This window comes from Arvicanthis niloticus, chromosome 15 (genome assembly GCF_011762505.2).
Source record: "Arvicanthis niloticus isolate mArvNil1 chromosome 15, mArvNil1.pat.X, whole genome shotgun sequence".
Taxonomy (NCBI): Eukaryota; Metazoa; Chordata; class Mammalia; order Rodentia; family Muridae; genus Arvicanthis; species Arvicanthis niloticus.
In genome coordinates, this window is record NC_047672.1 from 12,382,137 (window position 1) to 12,396,924 (window position 14,788).

The 14,788-nt window shown below is 37.5% G+C and overlaps 1 protein-coding gene across 2 annotated transcripts in view; it reads left to right on the forward strand.

The window, feature by feature from the left end:
* Skap2 (src kinase associated phosphoprotein 2) overlaps positions 1–14,788 on the forward strand; it is a 151,525-nt gene that overhangs the window by 75,181 nt on the left and 61,556 nt on the right. For both annotated transcript variants that reach the window (XM_034519386.2, XM_076913338.1), the window contains exons 5-6: positions 12,078–12,155; positions 13,090–13,173. In XM_034519386.2, the coding sequence (XP_034375277.1) occupies positions 12,078–12,155; positions 13,090–13,173 (162 nt within the window). The remainder of the gene's footprint in view (positions 1–12,077; positions 12,156–13,089; positions 13,174–14,788) is intronic.

Consider the following 14,788-nt stretch of genomic DNA (forward strand, 5'->3'; position numbering starts at 1 on the left):
TCTTCTACCCATTAAACCCCAAGGCTGAATTTGGGTAAGAACACAGACTTGTTTTCTCAATGGAGTCCAGAAGAGTTTCATAGGCCAGGCACTGATTGGGGAGGGCTGATGTGTCTTTTGCTTTGAGTCTTCTGGACCCAGAGTGATTGTTGTTTAAAACCCCTGTGACCACTAGCTGTGCTAGAGCAAGCTTGTGTGTTACCTCCTTCTGACACTTGACTTACAGAAACAATACTGCTTTGGCTTTTGTTGGGCAAAATTGATACCATCTAATAAAAACAACAGAATAAAATGGCTGCTATATTATAAACCATAACCAGAGGGTTTTTTTTAAGAGGAATTATGATTTTATTTTTACTGAAGTATTATTGGCAAACTTTACCCAAACAATTATTATACCTGCCTGAGGGGATGCAGAAAATGTATGCAGTAAAAATAAGACTTAAAAGAAGGCTTTGCATAAATAAGCACCATTTTAATAAATTTAGAGTGTGGAATGCTACTTAGAAGCTTACAAGCTGCCTTACCTTTGCCTTACATTTTGTAACTAAATCTAGAAATAGTGAGCCATCTTGGCACCAGGAGAGGCTGAAACGAGGCACCTTCTTATGTTTGAGCTGTTTGTTCTGTAAAGGGTAACTATACTATTGCTAATTTTATTGCATACTTATTTTAAGTATGTATATGATAAAGTATTCTACCTGGTTGCTACCTAGTTATAAACATTAACATATTGTTTTTATACTCTACCAAGGCAAGAACTAATTTTACTTTTTCTGACTTAGTGATTTCCAAATTGTAGGCTTTTGTCTAGATTTCAAAGCTTTGTCAAATAAAGAGTATCTGACATGTTCTTTTTTAAAAAGTCTAAAAACATCACCATTTGTGATCCTGATGGTCATCAGTGGAAAAGAATCATATTTTATACATCTGTATTTGAGAGGAAATATTATCCATAGTCTAGGTTTTTAGGAGATTCAAAGAAAGCTAAAATATTTCAGTGTACATAAATATATAGTTTATATGATAGATATGTTTTTAAATTTTTTTCTACATAATTTAAGCTTGGCAATATTATTTGGTTTTGTTTATTCTTTGGTTTTGTTGTTGTTTTGTCATGTTTTGTTTTGTTTTGTTTTTGAGATGAGTACTTGCTCAGGCTGGCCTTGAACTCATGGTTCTCCTGTCTTAGATTGAGCAGCCAGGATTGCAGGCACATTCCAAGCTCGAAATATTATAATTGTACCAGGGACTGCCGGCATTTGAAGATACTATCAAATTGCATTGTTGGCTGTTGCCTATAAGTGGTTTTTAATGGTTCAGAAGAGTTTTAAGATGTATTCTTTCTAGATGCTGGCAAATTTTACTGCTTAGCTAATTTTCTACATATTCTTGACACGGACATACCACCTATAATATTGAACTAGTAGTATTGCTGTCTTTTTGCCCAACTTCTTCAGCAAGGCTAATTAGAGCCGCTCTCTTGTAGGATTTAATGATGTCCATAATTCTTTTTATAGAATATTCAACTGAGTAGCAAATTATTTTGCCTAATATCTAAAAAAGCTATTAGATTTTAGTATTGCACTCTTAAAATACTCAATATAACCATCTAGGACACTTATACATAACAAAGTGATATATAAATACATATATATACACACACACACACACACACACACACATACTTTTATCCCATTCATTATTTAACATTACATATGAATCTGTTACTACTAAATAAGGTTAAACTCATGGTCCTCCTGTCTTAGATTGAGCAGCCAGGATTGTAGGTATATTCCAAGCTCACAATATTAGATTGTACCAGGGACTGTAATTTAGATTGCTAAATTACAGTATTGGTATTTAGTTATTTTGTAAGCTGATTGTTGAACTAAAGCATAATTTGCTCAGAAATGGGGAATGTTGCTGCAAACAATGAGTTAGAAAGAACACTGGACGTGGTTTCCTTCTCCTTTCCCAGTCACTGCTGACTCTTTCTTTTGGTGATGGGATGGAACCTAGCACCTTTGCATGCTAGGCTAGCCCTCTGCCATGGAGCTGTAGCCCCTGCCCTGCATCTTCACTTTAGTTAAAGGCCAGGTTTCATTTGCTGGCTCCTCCTCCTCCTACTTCATCCTTAACTACAAGCCTCACCCATGCTGCATCTTCCCTGGCTTGAACAAAGTGCCACAGCCTCCTTATTTCCAGGTTTTGAATTAACTTTAGTGTTCTTTTCTTTCTCTCTGAAGTAAATGATCCATTGACTATTGTCTGGTGTCTCTCCTAAGGTTCTCTGTGCTTCTGGCTTTCAGTCACACACTTCCCTTCTTCCTGGGGTGTCTGCAGTCTGTCAGAAGGAATACAGATGTAAGACTTTATTAATAGCTTGGTTCCTATCCCACCTAAATTGGATATGACAAGCTCGTTTATATAAGGGAGCTGTTTATGTTGTCTTTTTTAAAATTGATTTCATTCCATATCTTGGACTGGGAAATAATATTTCTCCAGGTCTAGACTATGCTCTTAATTTGACATGAATTTGCATTTGATTTGAAGTAGCTCCAATTAAGGTTACATGGAATATCTCAGTTGAAATCACTATTATAGAAATTTATGTTGGGACTTTAAATATAATTTAATGTTTTTTTAAGAGTGATCAGATTCCTAGTGATCAGTAAATTTTTAGTTTATGAATTTATATGTATTTCTGTTACCACAGGATGTTTTATAAAATTGGTTATCATTTCTCACTGTGAAAATGTCTATTTTTCCATCAAAAGCTTTGCATTAACTGTTAAAGTTTTTTTCTTTGTGAGATTTTCTGCCAGTGTAGTACTTGGAAGGGCAGAGATCAGTCACTAACTGCACAAGTAAGAACCCTCCCGGTAGCTCTGGACATGTGGGTGTATGTCCTCAGCCAAAGAACTCCTGATCACCACTCTGTACAGGTTATAACAATGCCTGCTTTAGGAATAAACCAGTTTATGCTAGAGCCGGGTAGAAGACTTCTCACAGCAAAAGCTGGATTCCACTGGGCCTCGGAAAGTGAAGCATGGGAGGGGGGCCAGTGGTAAGCCTGTTTGTAAACTTTGCGTCTCTGAATGTTAATTTCAGGTTTCCTCTCTGAAAGGCCAGTGTTTGCTGAGCTTATCCTGTCAGCACTACCTGGTGTCAATTGTCAGGTCATGTTTAGCATGTGGAGATGTATTCATCTGCTTCAGCCAGCACAGTAAGAAGCTGGGATGAATAGAAGGCTCAAGCAGATGAAGAGGGATTAACTGTGTGTTTTGAACAAACTCTTCAATCACAGAAGCAGTGATTTTACAAAGGATTAGCTGCTGCTTTTATAAATATTGATTACTGATTTGCTACTCCGAATGGAGATGACATAACGTGTGCAGTTGCTGTGGAGTGTGCTGTGTGAAGTGGACATCATTCATATTAATGGCTGTGTCACAGGCATAATAGAAACAGACAGATTTATTACCACAGCAGTTGCTTGAACTGTTATGGTTAAGATTGTGTCAGCATATCTATTAAAACTTCAGGATTTTAGAAGTTTACGGCTTAGCTATAAAATTCATTTCCCAGATGGAGTTTGGAATACCAGTTAAAGCCTGGCACAAGTTTTAATGCATACTTTCACATGGGTTTGAAGACATTTAAGTTGAGACAGAGCAAAAAACATAGATCATTTTCTTATTAGTGTAAAATGGGCTGAATGATACATCTTATCTAACATGCTTAGGACTAAGAAAGGTTTCCATTTTCTTTAATTTCCTTTTAGATTTTGCGATTTTTGTACATAAATAATGAGATATTTAGGGACTTCGACTTGGGTCTGAACGTGAAATCATTTAAGTTGCATATTTACCTTATACACATAACCTGAGGGTACTTTTAGACAGTGGCTTTCCTCCACCTATGTTTTGAGGTCAAGAGTGGAATTTCCACATGTGGTATCTTAGCACTCAAAAGTTTTGGTATTTATACCATTGTAGATCTCAGATTTTCAGATTAGCAGTGTTCAGCCTATGTCAACAAATTTAAATTCATTTTACTTTGGGGAAAAATTTAAAAGCACTAAAAAGTATCACGGACCTGTGTATGGAAATGTCAGAATGAAGTTTATTACTTACATGTGACTCTAAAAAACTAATAAAAATTAAGTGAAAATTTCAAGATAGATAAAACAACACTAACAATCATTAGTAAGAATTATCTTTCAGAAAAACACATTCTTTAGTCTTTTTAAGGGGTCAGGTGTTTTGTTTTTATCTCAGTTATTTTTATTATTACGGTCAGAAAACATTTGAGTTGAGATTTGTCTCTGGGTGAGTGCGCTGGAGGGTTTCTGTTCATTGTGGTGGGGAAGGGTATGCTCCTAGAGGGAGGGTAAGGGAGTTGTTCCTTCTGGGCAGAGTGAAGACTTGTGTGGATGTGTGAGGTGTGGGTTAAGTACAGACAGCTGGCTCTGTGTGCATTCTCCCGAAGCAGGGCCTTTCTATGAACGGTTTTCATGTTGTATCATTGCACTATAATCCTGTACTTGTAATTATTGGTGTAGTCATCTGGCTCTGGTTTTAATAATTGAAATTGCTGAAGATCCTGATGTTATTTTCTATTTATAACTGTATTGTGTAATAATATATAATGCATGATCCTTAGAAAGAAAATGTTTTTATCTTCCAAACACCCTACTTCCTACAAGTAAGAACTGCCAACAGTTCTGATGTGTTTTTCCTGCATTGGATGGATACATGAAATACAGAACCTTTATTTCAAATTGAAAAACGTGTATCAGTTTGTGTATTCTGCTGCTTTGTTTATCACTCGAACATTAGAGATCTCTCTGTATAGTTAGTGTAGATCTTTCTATATTTATATTATCTAGTTTAGCCTTACTTAAAATGGTTATACATTTTAAGTGAATTATGCACTTCTTCTAGACAAGCATTTTCATTTTTTTTCTGCCACAGTAGTGTTTCTGTTGTGGCACATATTAGGTGCTGTGATTTATTTTGGAGGATAGGATGGCTGAGTTCTTAGAGCTTTTATCCACAGACATCACTAAGGAGGTCTCTTCTGCCCTCTCTACTGTTGACAGTTCTTGCTAGCCTCATAAGTTAGATGGTAGAATTCCACGTTAGTGTTTAGTTAGAGATGTTTGGTTGCCCACTGAGCATTATTTAGCAAGCACTGTGTCCCAGGTGCTAAGCCAATGACATCTGTAACTTCTGAACTTCTGCAGTAAACTTGGTAGTGAAGGGGGGAAGCACTGGGCAGGATAGCAAATGACTTCACTGGCTGTTCTCATTCCCAATTGCTTTGTTTCCAATTCTTGACCTATTTTTCTGTTTATCTATTTATTTATTATTATTCTTAAGTATCTGCAGGAGTTCACATGATATCCATACAAATATTTTTCCCCCAAAACATTATGAAAAAGTCATCATTTGATAAACTACTGTTTTTACTAGTTACTCCAATGTGGAATAATACTAACCTACCTGGTTTCTTAGATCGGTAACAGATAATTGGACCAAATATTGAATTGCCATAGCAGCATTCTCTGAAGAATTTGTGCATGTTTTTTTTAATTTGATTTGTTTTTACATTTTCCATGTTCATTAGTACTTGATCATGTGAAATTTAAGCCTGTTTATATGGAGACTTAATTTAGTTGATTGATGTAATTAATGACTTATCTTAATATTAAGAATATGGAAAGCATATTATTTATATAAATTTATGTAACTTCTACTTTTATTGAGAATATGTATCATGGTCTATTCAGACATGATTTAATTATAGGCAAAATCTTGGAAAAATATATAATAGACTATTGTATCTACCATTGTTCTTTTGGAATAAATCATGGCCCATGTATACTCATGGGTTTGAGTAGGTGCATATTCTTTGGATTTTTAAGAGACTTGTGAGTGGGTCATACTGTGCTGGTTCCTCCAGTGTTTTCCCCTCAGCATGAGGTTCAAGTGAGGCTGCACAGCACTGTTGACACAAACACATGCTGTTGTCACCTAGCATGCTGTCAGCAAACACTGCATCTTGTGGAAATTTTATCTTATTTTAACTGAAGAGTTAAACTTAAGTTGTGAAATTGTTTTGGTAACAACACTCTTAACCAGACCTTATAGGTCGTGGGGTTATGTCATCTCTGTGAGCCCCAAAAAAGATAGTCCACAGAGTAGACATAACACTCATGGTTTCTCATGAGCTCCTTGGGATAAATACTACTGTCTATATTTGGAATTTGATACATAATTAGTTTTAAGAAGTATGCCAAAATTAATTCACTAAAAATGGGCACTTTTAAGGCTGAATCTTCTGCTTAAAGGTTTTTTTCTGGTATTTTTTGTTTTATTTTGATAGCTTTAAAGTTTAAAACTGATTGGAGCTGGGTGTGGTGATACACATCTGTAATCCCAGCATTTAAGAGGCTGAGGCAGGAGAATCTGGAATTTGAGGTATCAGCCTTGGGCTTGGGCTAGAAAGTGAATTTAAGGTCACATGGAGCACATACTAAGCTGAAACAGCTGAAGCTGACGCACATCTGCAGGGCAGTGTCACTGACTTTAACGTCATTGCTCAAGAGGCAGAGAAGTGTGAGCCTGGCCCTGGCTTTTCCATCCTGACTGTCCTTTCCAGCTGTTTCAGTCTTTTTCCTTCTGAACTTTATGGCTGTTCATCAGTTCAGTAGCACCTAATCATGAACATATCAAAGAAAAGACTGTAACTGCATCCCTTGTCTCTTGTGTGGTATATTTTGGGTGTTCCAAAGTGTTTGATGAGTGAATAAGCAAATGTATGCAACTGGATGCTTAATGCTTGTGTGTGTGTGTGTGTGTGTGTATGTGTGTGTGTGTGTGTATGTGTGTGTGTATGTGTGTGTGTGTGTATGTGTGTGTGTGTGTATGTATGTGTGTGTATGTGTGTGTATGTATGTATGTGTGTGTATGTGTGTGTGTATGTGTTGTGTACATGTCTCTCAGGTGTAATAAAAGTTCATAAAATTATTCTTTTTACTCAAAGGTAATCTGTAAAACTCACCACTTGCACCATTATCTGTATGCCTCTAATTCTTCTGTGTTTTCAGAATGTATAATTGCAGAACTGTATTTATCATCTGCTTATCAATTTCCTTTCAAGTTTGTGTTGAATGTTTTAGAACGTTTTCCACAAATCCCATAAACAAGAGTTTAGAAGATGTGTTTTTTTATTATTTTTAATTATGTAACGATGGCAGTGTATGGGTGTACGCATGCAGGTGGGATGCTCTTAGAGGCTGAAGGTGTCAGGTGCCCTGGAGCTAGAGTTGCAGGCAATTATGAGCTGCCTGTGCAGGAGCTTCTGCAAGATCAGTACATGTCATAACTGCTGAACCGTCTCTAGCCCTACTATTAAAAAGACCTTTAAATTGGTTTCATCAAAAAATTATTTATCTCAAAAGTATATATTAAATTTTTCTTCGTTATGATTATTTGCATGGTGTGTGTGTGTGTGTGTGTGTGTGTGTGTGTGTAGATGGGCAGATGTTGCAGCACATGTGTGGAGGCTCTAGAGAGCAACATTGTCCAGTTGGTTCTCTCCTGCTGTGGCTTTTGTGGATCAAACTTAGCTTGTCAGGTTTTTGCAGCAAACTCCTTTATTCACTGAGGCCTGTTCACGAGCCCCCTAAATTTATTTCTTATGCATGCTGTTCAGTATAATACAGTTTATATAAAACCAAACCCGTGTACCTTAAAGAGGTATATCTGAGGCACTGCCTGTGGCTCTGTGACTAAAAGTCTAGTGAGAAAGTCAGACTTCAGCCAACTGTTGTAAAGTACCACATAAACTCAGCATCAAGTACTGCCTTGGGCTAGTCTTACTCATGACTGCTAACAGGCATCCCTTTTAAAGGCAAGGTTAGAATAGGAAATAAGTTTATGCTAAGCTTTGATGTCTAGATCCTAGGAAAACACTGCTGAACAGCATCTGTTCTGATATTGAAGGTTTGGTCAGTATTCTCTATTAAATTACTGTTCTATGGCTAGTAATGCTTTATAATTCTTTCAGTTGCATCACTACACTGAAGAGATTGACATTAGATGAGACTCAGGAAAGTGCTATCATCTGTTGCTATGAAACAGACATATGCTTCAAAGTTTTACAGGCTGGCCAAGTAGGTTGTTCATGCCTGTAATTCCAGTGCTGGACAGGAAGATTCTCGGGATCTCAAGGACAGTCACTGATTCTAGGCCACAAAATGAGATTCTGTCTCTAAAAACAAAACAGGTTGTTGATGGCTTATGCCAGCACTCATGAGGCAGAGGCAGAGGCAGAGTCAGAGGCAGGCCTGGTCTACATGTTTACCAAGTTTCAGGTAAGGCAGGGCTATGTAGTGGCACCTTGATTTAAAGCAAAACAAAAACCACCCACAAATGTCATGATCTAAGATTGACCTGGCTAGTAAAGCTTTGTTGACTAATTGCTATCTGTCTTATAGTAAAGTCATATCCATCCAGCCTTATGTCCCTGTGAGGACACCAGAGATTATAAATATAATGAAAATGTGAACTGACAAGTAAGAATGCATTCACTGTACCACTGCATTGGCTGATTCTTAGAGGATATGGACTTTTATTTACGAAACAATGTTAGATGTCAGACACACACACCCCTCCCCCGCCCCGGGACTGGAATTACTGAGGGTTGTGAGCACTTCTGAGGCTGTTTCTTAAGAAAAGTTAGACAAGTAAACTCAATGTAGAGTGAGGCAGGGGTCTCAGAACCATGAAGTAATCTCATGATGGGCATCAAATATGAAACAAGTGTTAAGAGAGTACCTTTCTTAGAGTGGACTTATTTACCAAATGACTAGGCCTCTTTTCAGACTCAGCATGTGAATTGAGAAGAGGTAAGAGGAAGTGCTGTCTCCCTCAATTTGAGGACTCACACAGCTAACAGTGAAAGTGAAGAATTTAAAAGATTTAGATAAGTTTTAATTATACAAGTCATTCACTTCCTTAGATTTATCCCGTTTTTTGTTTCTCTGTTTGTTTTCGGTATTGTTTCCCTGATTGCTTTCTTGATCTGCTTGTTGTTGGTATATAGGGAGGTTACTGATTTCCGTGTGTTAATTTTGTATCCTGCTACTTCGCTATAACTTATCAGCATTAGGCGTTTCTGATGGAGTATTTTATGTTTAGAACCCATATTCTGCAGACTAGGACATGTTGACCTCTTCCTTACCCATTTTGTGCCCTGTTCATCTCCCTCTGCTGGTGCTATTGCTCTAGCTAGGACTTGGAGCACTGTATTGAACAGGATGGAAAAGAGAAAAGACTGCCTTGGTTTGTTCCCCATTTTAGTAGAAAGGCCTTGGGGTTTTTCTCTGTTTAGCAAGATGCTGGTTGTGGAATTACTGTGTAATGTCCTTATTATATTGAGATGTGTCCCCTGTATCCATAGATTCTCTGGGACTTTTATCATGAAGAGATGTTGGACTTTGTCGGAAGCCTTTCCTGAATTTAAATGAGATGATCATGTGGTTTCCGCCCTTGATTCTATTTGTGTGGTGGATTACATTTATTGATTTATACATATTGAACCATCCCTGCATCTCTTGGAGAAAGCTGACTTGATCATGGTAGATAATCTTTGCAATGTGTTCTTGAATTAGGTTTAAATCTTTATTGGAGACTTTTTTCATCTATATTCATCAGAGAGACTGGCCTATAATTTCCCTCCCAATCCCTCCTTCCTCCCTTTTGTTTACTACAATAAAACGGTGTTTTTCAGACTTGACAGGGAAGTTGCATCTATGAACCCAACAGTTCTGACATGATGCCAAGATCTGCATGGGCTCCAGCCAGACAAAGTCTGCCGTGAGGATTGGGTTGGGGCAGTGAACACCCCTAGCTGAGCAGCTATTGACAATTGATAGCCTCTGGTATAGAGAAAGTCGGGTTTCTTTGAGGGTGTGGCTTCTGGTTGGTCTGGCAAGCGCCAGGACAGGTCCCACAACCAGCAACACAAATTGGAGTTGATGGTTTAAATATACAAAACAAAAAGGAAGGTGTGGGTGGGTTTTCAAGAAAATGGGAGGGGTGGAATATGATCATATGTTGTATGAAATTCTCAAAGAATTAATAAAAATATTATTTTAATAAAAGGTTTGAATAAGCCCATTGGTACTTCATTAGTGTTTAGGGCTGGAGGGAGATTGATTAATTGTTGAGGAGTTTATTCCTCACTATTTTCATTTCAAGGAAATAGTTCCATCATGTGGAGACAGAGTATTTGACTAGACCACGGTTTAACTCAGAGTGAAGGATCACATGAGCAAAGAGCAGTCTCTAAAAAAACTCCCCCCTTCCTTTCCAGTATAAACAGGAAGGAACTTTGAATGGTATGAAAGTGACAGGAAGGTTATGCTAGCTGAAAGGCATAGCGTTCCTGTGGAAGACGATCTAAGTGGCTACTAAATTCTAGATATTGGGTAAATAGCCATCACAGTTTTTAAAAGTGATATTTCAGTTAAGAAATTGCTTTCCCCTTCCTGTAAAGAAAATACTTTATTTAAGAAATACGAGATAATGAGAAGTAGGGTAAGTATTACTTATGACATTATATTTTACTGTGATTTATCAGATTAATCAAAAAAATTTTAGAGTACTCAGGTTAAGTGATACATTCACCGTGACTTCAGTTCCAGGGGATCCCACACTGTCTTCTGTCCTTTGATGTTATTGCATAGTGTATACACATACGTGGAGGCAGAATACTTAGACACATAAAATAAAATAATTAAAAAGTATTTTGCTTTAGAATAACTTGTTTTCCTCTTGAAATTTGAAGAACATTTCAATGATTACATTGTGTGCGTGTGCCTCTATGTGCGTGTGTGTGTCTACATGTCTGCATACCTATGTGGAGGTCAGAGGACAACCCACAAGAGTTAGTTCTTTCCATCTACTTTGTGTGTCCTGGGACTTGAACTCAGGTCATTAGGCTTTACCTGCTGAGCCATCTCAATGGCCCCAGAGAACATTTGTTTTGTATGTTAAGATAATACATTTTGCCTAGTGCATGTACAAAGATTGTGGTACTACAACTCAGTGAGACCCAATTGTTCCATAATATTCTGGCGAATTTAATGGTTGGTCCAACTTGTTTTCCACTTAGATTCTGTTTATATGTACTGTTTTGTTTTTGTCCTTTTTTAAAGTGTATCTTTCTATCTACATATCTATGTATCTATCCATCTACCTGTCTACCTACTTACCTATGTTCTACTTACCTATCATTTCTCCTTTCAGTTATCAGTCTTGTAAAGAGCTGGGGAAATTTCTAAAAACACTAGGGAAGTTACTGAGTGACATGTCATGTTACCATGAGTTTCTAAGTTTAAGCTTAACTTACAGCTTAATCTTTAAGGTTTTTGGATTTGTTTTGTTTTGTAGAAATCCACTGTTTATGCTACTTCTATTCAGTGATCTAATCTTAGACACTTGAATGCTTTATAAAACCCTAAAACATAAAACAGACTCTCCCTCACGATTCAAGATTTCTCTACAAATTCAGGTAGAGGGAAAGAATATTTGATGTGGACTCAGGAACAAATACTGTATTTGATTTGGGGGAATCACTTTGTTTGGCTTGGTGGGAGTAAGAACACACAGGTGAGAGCTGATGTGCACTGGTCCAGCAGACACAAAGAAACATCTGGTTCATCTGAAATCCCCAAGCTCTCTCTCTGGGATTGGTTGAGTTTACTTGTTTGTTATAGTCCTATTTATTGAATATCTATTGAAGGTCTCACCCATCCGGGACAATCAGCTGCAGCAGATGCTGGCTGCATTTGTATTTAGGAGCACGAACTTTTTTCCCTACTTACTCAACATTTACAAGAAGAGAGAAGCGAGTCTATAGGATGGATTTGAAGTAAGGTTGCTATATCTGATTTGAGTAATTGTAGTGATTAAAGGTACATTGAATGTAATGAGTTGATGTCAGCATGGCTTCTCCAGAGCGAGTTACGCACTGATTTTTCTTTCTCTTACTTTCCACAGGAAACCAGTTCCCTCCCATTGCAGCCCAGGACCTTCCTTTTGTCATAAAGGCTGGTTACCTGGAGAAACGCAGAAAAGGTGAGTGATGGGGCTAATGAAAAGGCTGAAGCCGGTTTGTTGTTTCCGTCCTGAGATTAAACACTGTGGCATACTCATGGAGGCAGTGTTCTCTTTAGGCAGTCGATGTAGGAAAATGTCGAAAACCTTATCCAAACATGAAATGCCAGCTTTACATAGTTTTTACTAGCAAAGCATTAGTCTGGCTTTCAGTGCAGCCTGGGGCATTTGTAAACAATTCTGGAGCAGTGTCCTACATCTTGTAGGACAGCTTCAGGCCATGACTGTGTCCTTAAGGTTGGAGTTTCTCACCAGTAACCAGTGTGAGCTTCCTGCACCCAGCCAGTATACATAGCCTGCTATGGTTCAGAGCAGCCTGTCATCTCATCCGCTGTCTGTTACCTCTTTTACTCTCCACTGGCCTTGGTAATTGGGACTTGACCAGGTGATCTCCTTTCAGCACAAGCATAAAATTAAACCGGGGGGGTGGGGTGGGGTGGGGAAGTGGGGAGGTTATGATCCAGGAATGCAAGCATCTTTATGACCCGTGGCTTCCCTTAGCTTGTTGCTGCAGACCTTCTGATCATGTTCCACAAGTACTGCTTATTTTTAAATATCTTTTAAAGCTCAAATTTCAAATTGAAAGAGGTAATAGAAATAAATGATCCAAGTTAACCCTTCCTTTCTCTTTCCCTTTCATGACAAATTTGAGAATGAGACTCCATTAATCAATTGTATGAAGAATGTACAGTCTATTGCCTTTTTTAGACTGTGTAGAGAAGGTTTGGCTACCAGACAGTTAACACCATTGTAAGGGATGGGAAATACAGACTAATGTGAGAGGTAAAGGGAAGCTGAGATATTGTCTGAGCGTGCGTTCCCTCGTGTGCTGAGGAAATGCGTTATGCGAATCATGTACAGTATCTAACCTGCTTATTTCTCCCGCTTTCGGCAGATCACAGCTTTCTGGGGTTTGAATGGCAGAAGCGGTGGTGTGCTCTCAGCAAAACAGTGTTCTATTATTATGGGAGCGATAAAGGTAGTGTTGGCTCTTGTTTATATCAGTTTCCATTGAATAAGTTTGCAATCACTTTCCTTCAGAGTGAACTGAAGACAATATGGAGAAAAAGCTGAGAATTTTTTGAGGATTATAGCTTAAGACTAATTTATCTCATCTTTCATTATTTGACAAATGTCAATTGCAGACTGCTCTAAAATTTAACACTTGTGTTTTTATAAGTTTTAAAAGAAAGTAAGATAATTTTCACTCATACGGCTTTTCACCCTAGGAAATATTTATCATCTGGGCTACAGTTGTAGAACTAGAGAAAAATGAGGACCATGATGATATGAGATAAAAGTTTTGAAGACAGGAAAGTAGTAAATTTATTTTAGATAAAATTTAATGGATACATAATTTTCTAGTCCAACTTTACAGATACAAACAGCAAAAGCAAATGTGTATTGAGTTTGTTATATTCTGGACCATGTCTAAACAGTTTATCTATCTACCTAAGTGAGTTAACTAACATAACTTGCTTAACTCACAGCACGACAGTGAAGTAGGTCTGTTATTAGCCTATTTGTTTACTTATAATGTCTTATTAGTATATATTAATTATATATAATTGCCACAATCCGTGTGGCTTGGGTAATGGTTTTGCCAGTTTTCCATGGGTCAGAGGTCTTGATCCTTGGTGTTGCTGGGCCATTGCTCCCTCCCTTCCTCCCTGCTCCTCATCCACCTTCACATCTCTCCTCCCTCCCTCCCTCCCTCCCTCCCTCCCTTCCTTCCTTCTCTTTCTTCCCCTTCTCCTTCTTTTTGACTCAGTGAGTTTCATTAGGGTTGCAGCAGCACGTTGTATGTTGTATACACCACTGAAAGAAATGTTCCTCCCTCTCCCATCAACCATTAGCTGCATGTGAACCCTCAGAAAGCAGAGTCCTCTGGGTTCCTCTGTCTTGTGTGTGCATATCCACATGCCCAGGGTTTGTGCAGTTATCTGTCTCATTTATCTTAATGTTAGGAAAACAAAGGACTGAGAGGCTAAGTTTGTGCAACATCCATTCTCAGAGCGGTAAAAGGCAGGCCTATGTTTATCACTCAAGTTTTACTATTTACCCTACCTTAACTCTCATACTTTACAACTTTGTTTATTAACTAAAGCACATTTTAGTAATAGTTTGTATAATTTTAGCTCTTATTTGAATAAGTAAATCTGCAAAATAATGAAATTTAAAATCTATGTATTTCTAGTTTTGCCTTTTTCGAAGGGAAAGCGTATCAGAAGGTGAATATTATAAAATAGAAGTCATTGTTCATAGAGATATGCAATAGCCAACATGGTATACTTAGTTAAAATTGTATTCTGAAATCATTGTTTTATACAATGAATATGCAAGAATAAAATCTTTATGAATAGTATACACACATATGTATACAGTTTATGTGTATATATTTTACATAAAAGAAAAAATTATTGAAAAATGTCTCAAATAAGTACTTTGTCCTTAGAGAACATAAGAAGAATAGTCACTTAATGAAAAAGGATAAAATCCCAATGCCACTGACTATTATTTTTCCCATGGAATTGTTATTTGTAAGTGTGGGTTGGAAATTTGTTTTATTTACTATTTATACTTAGAGAATTTAT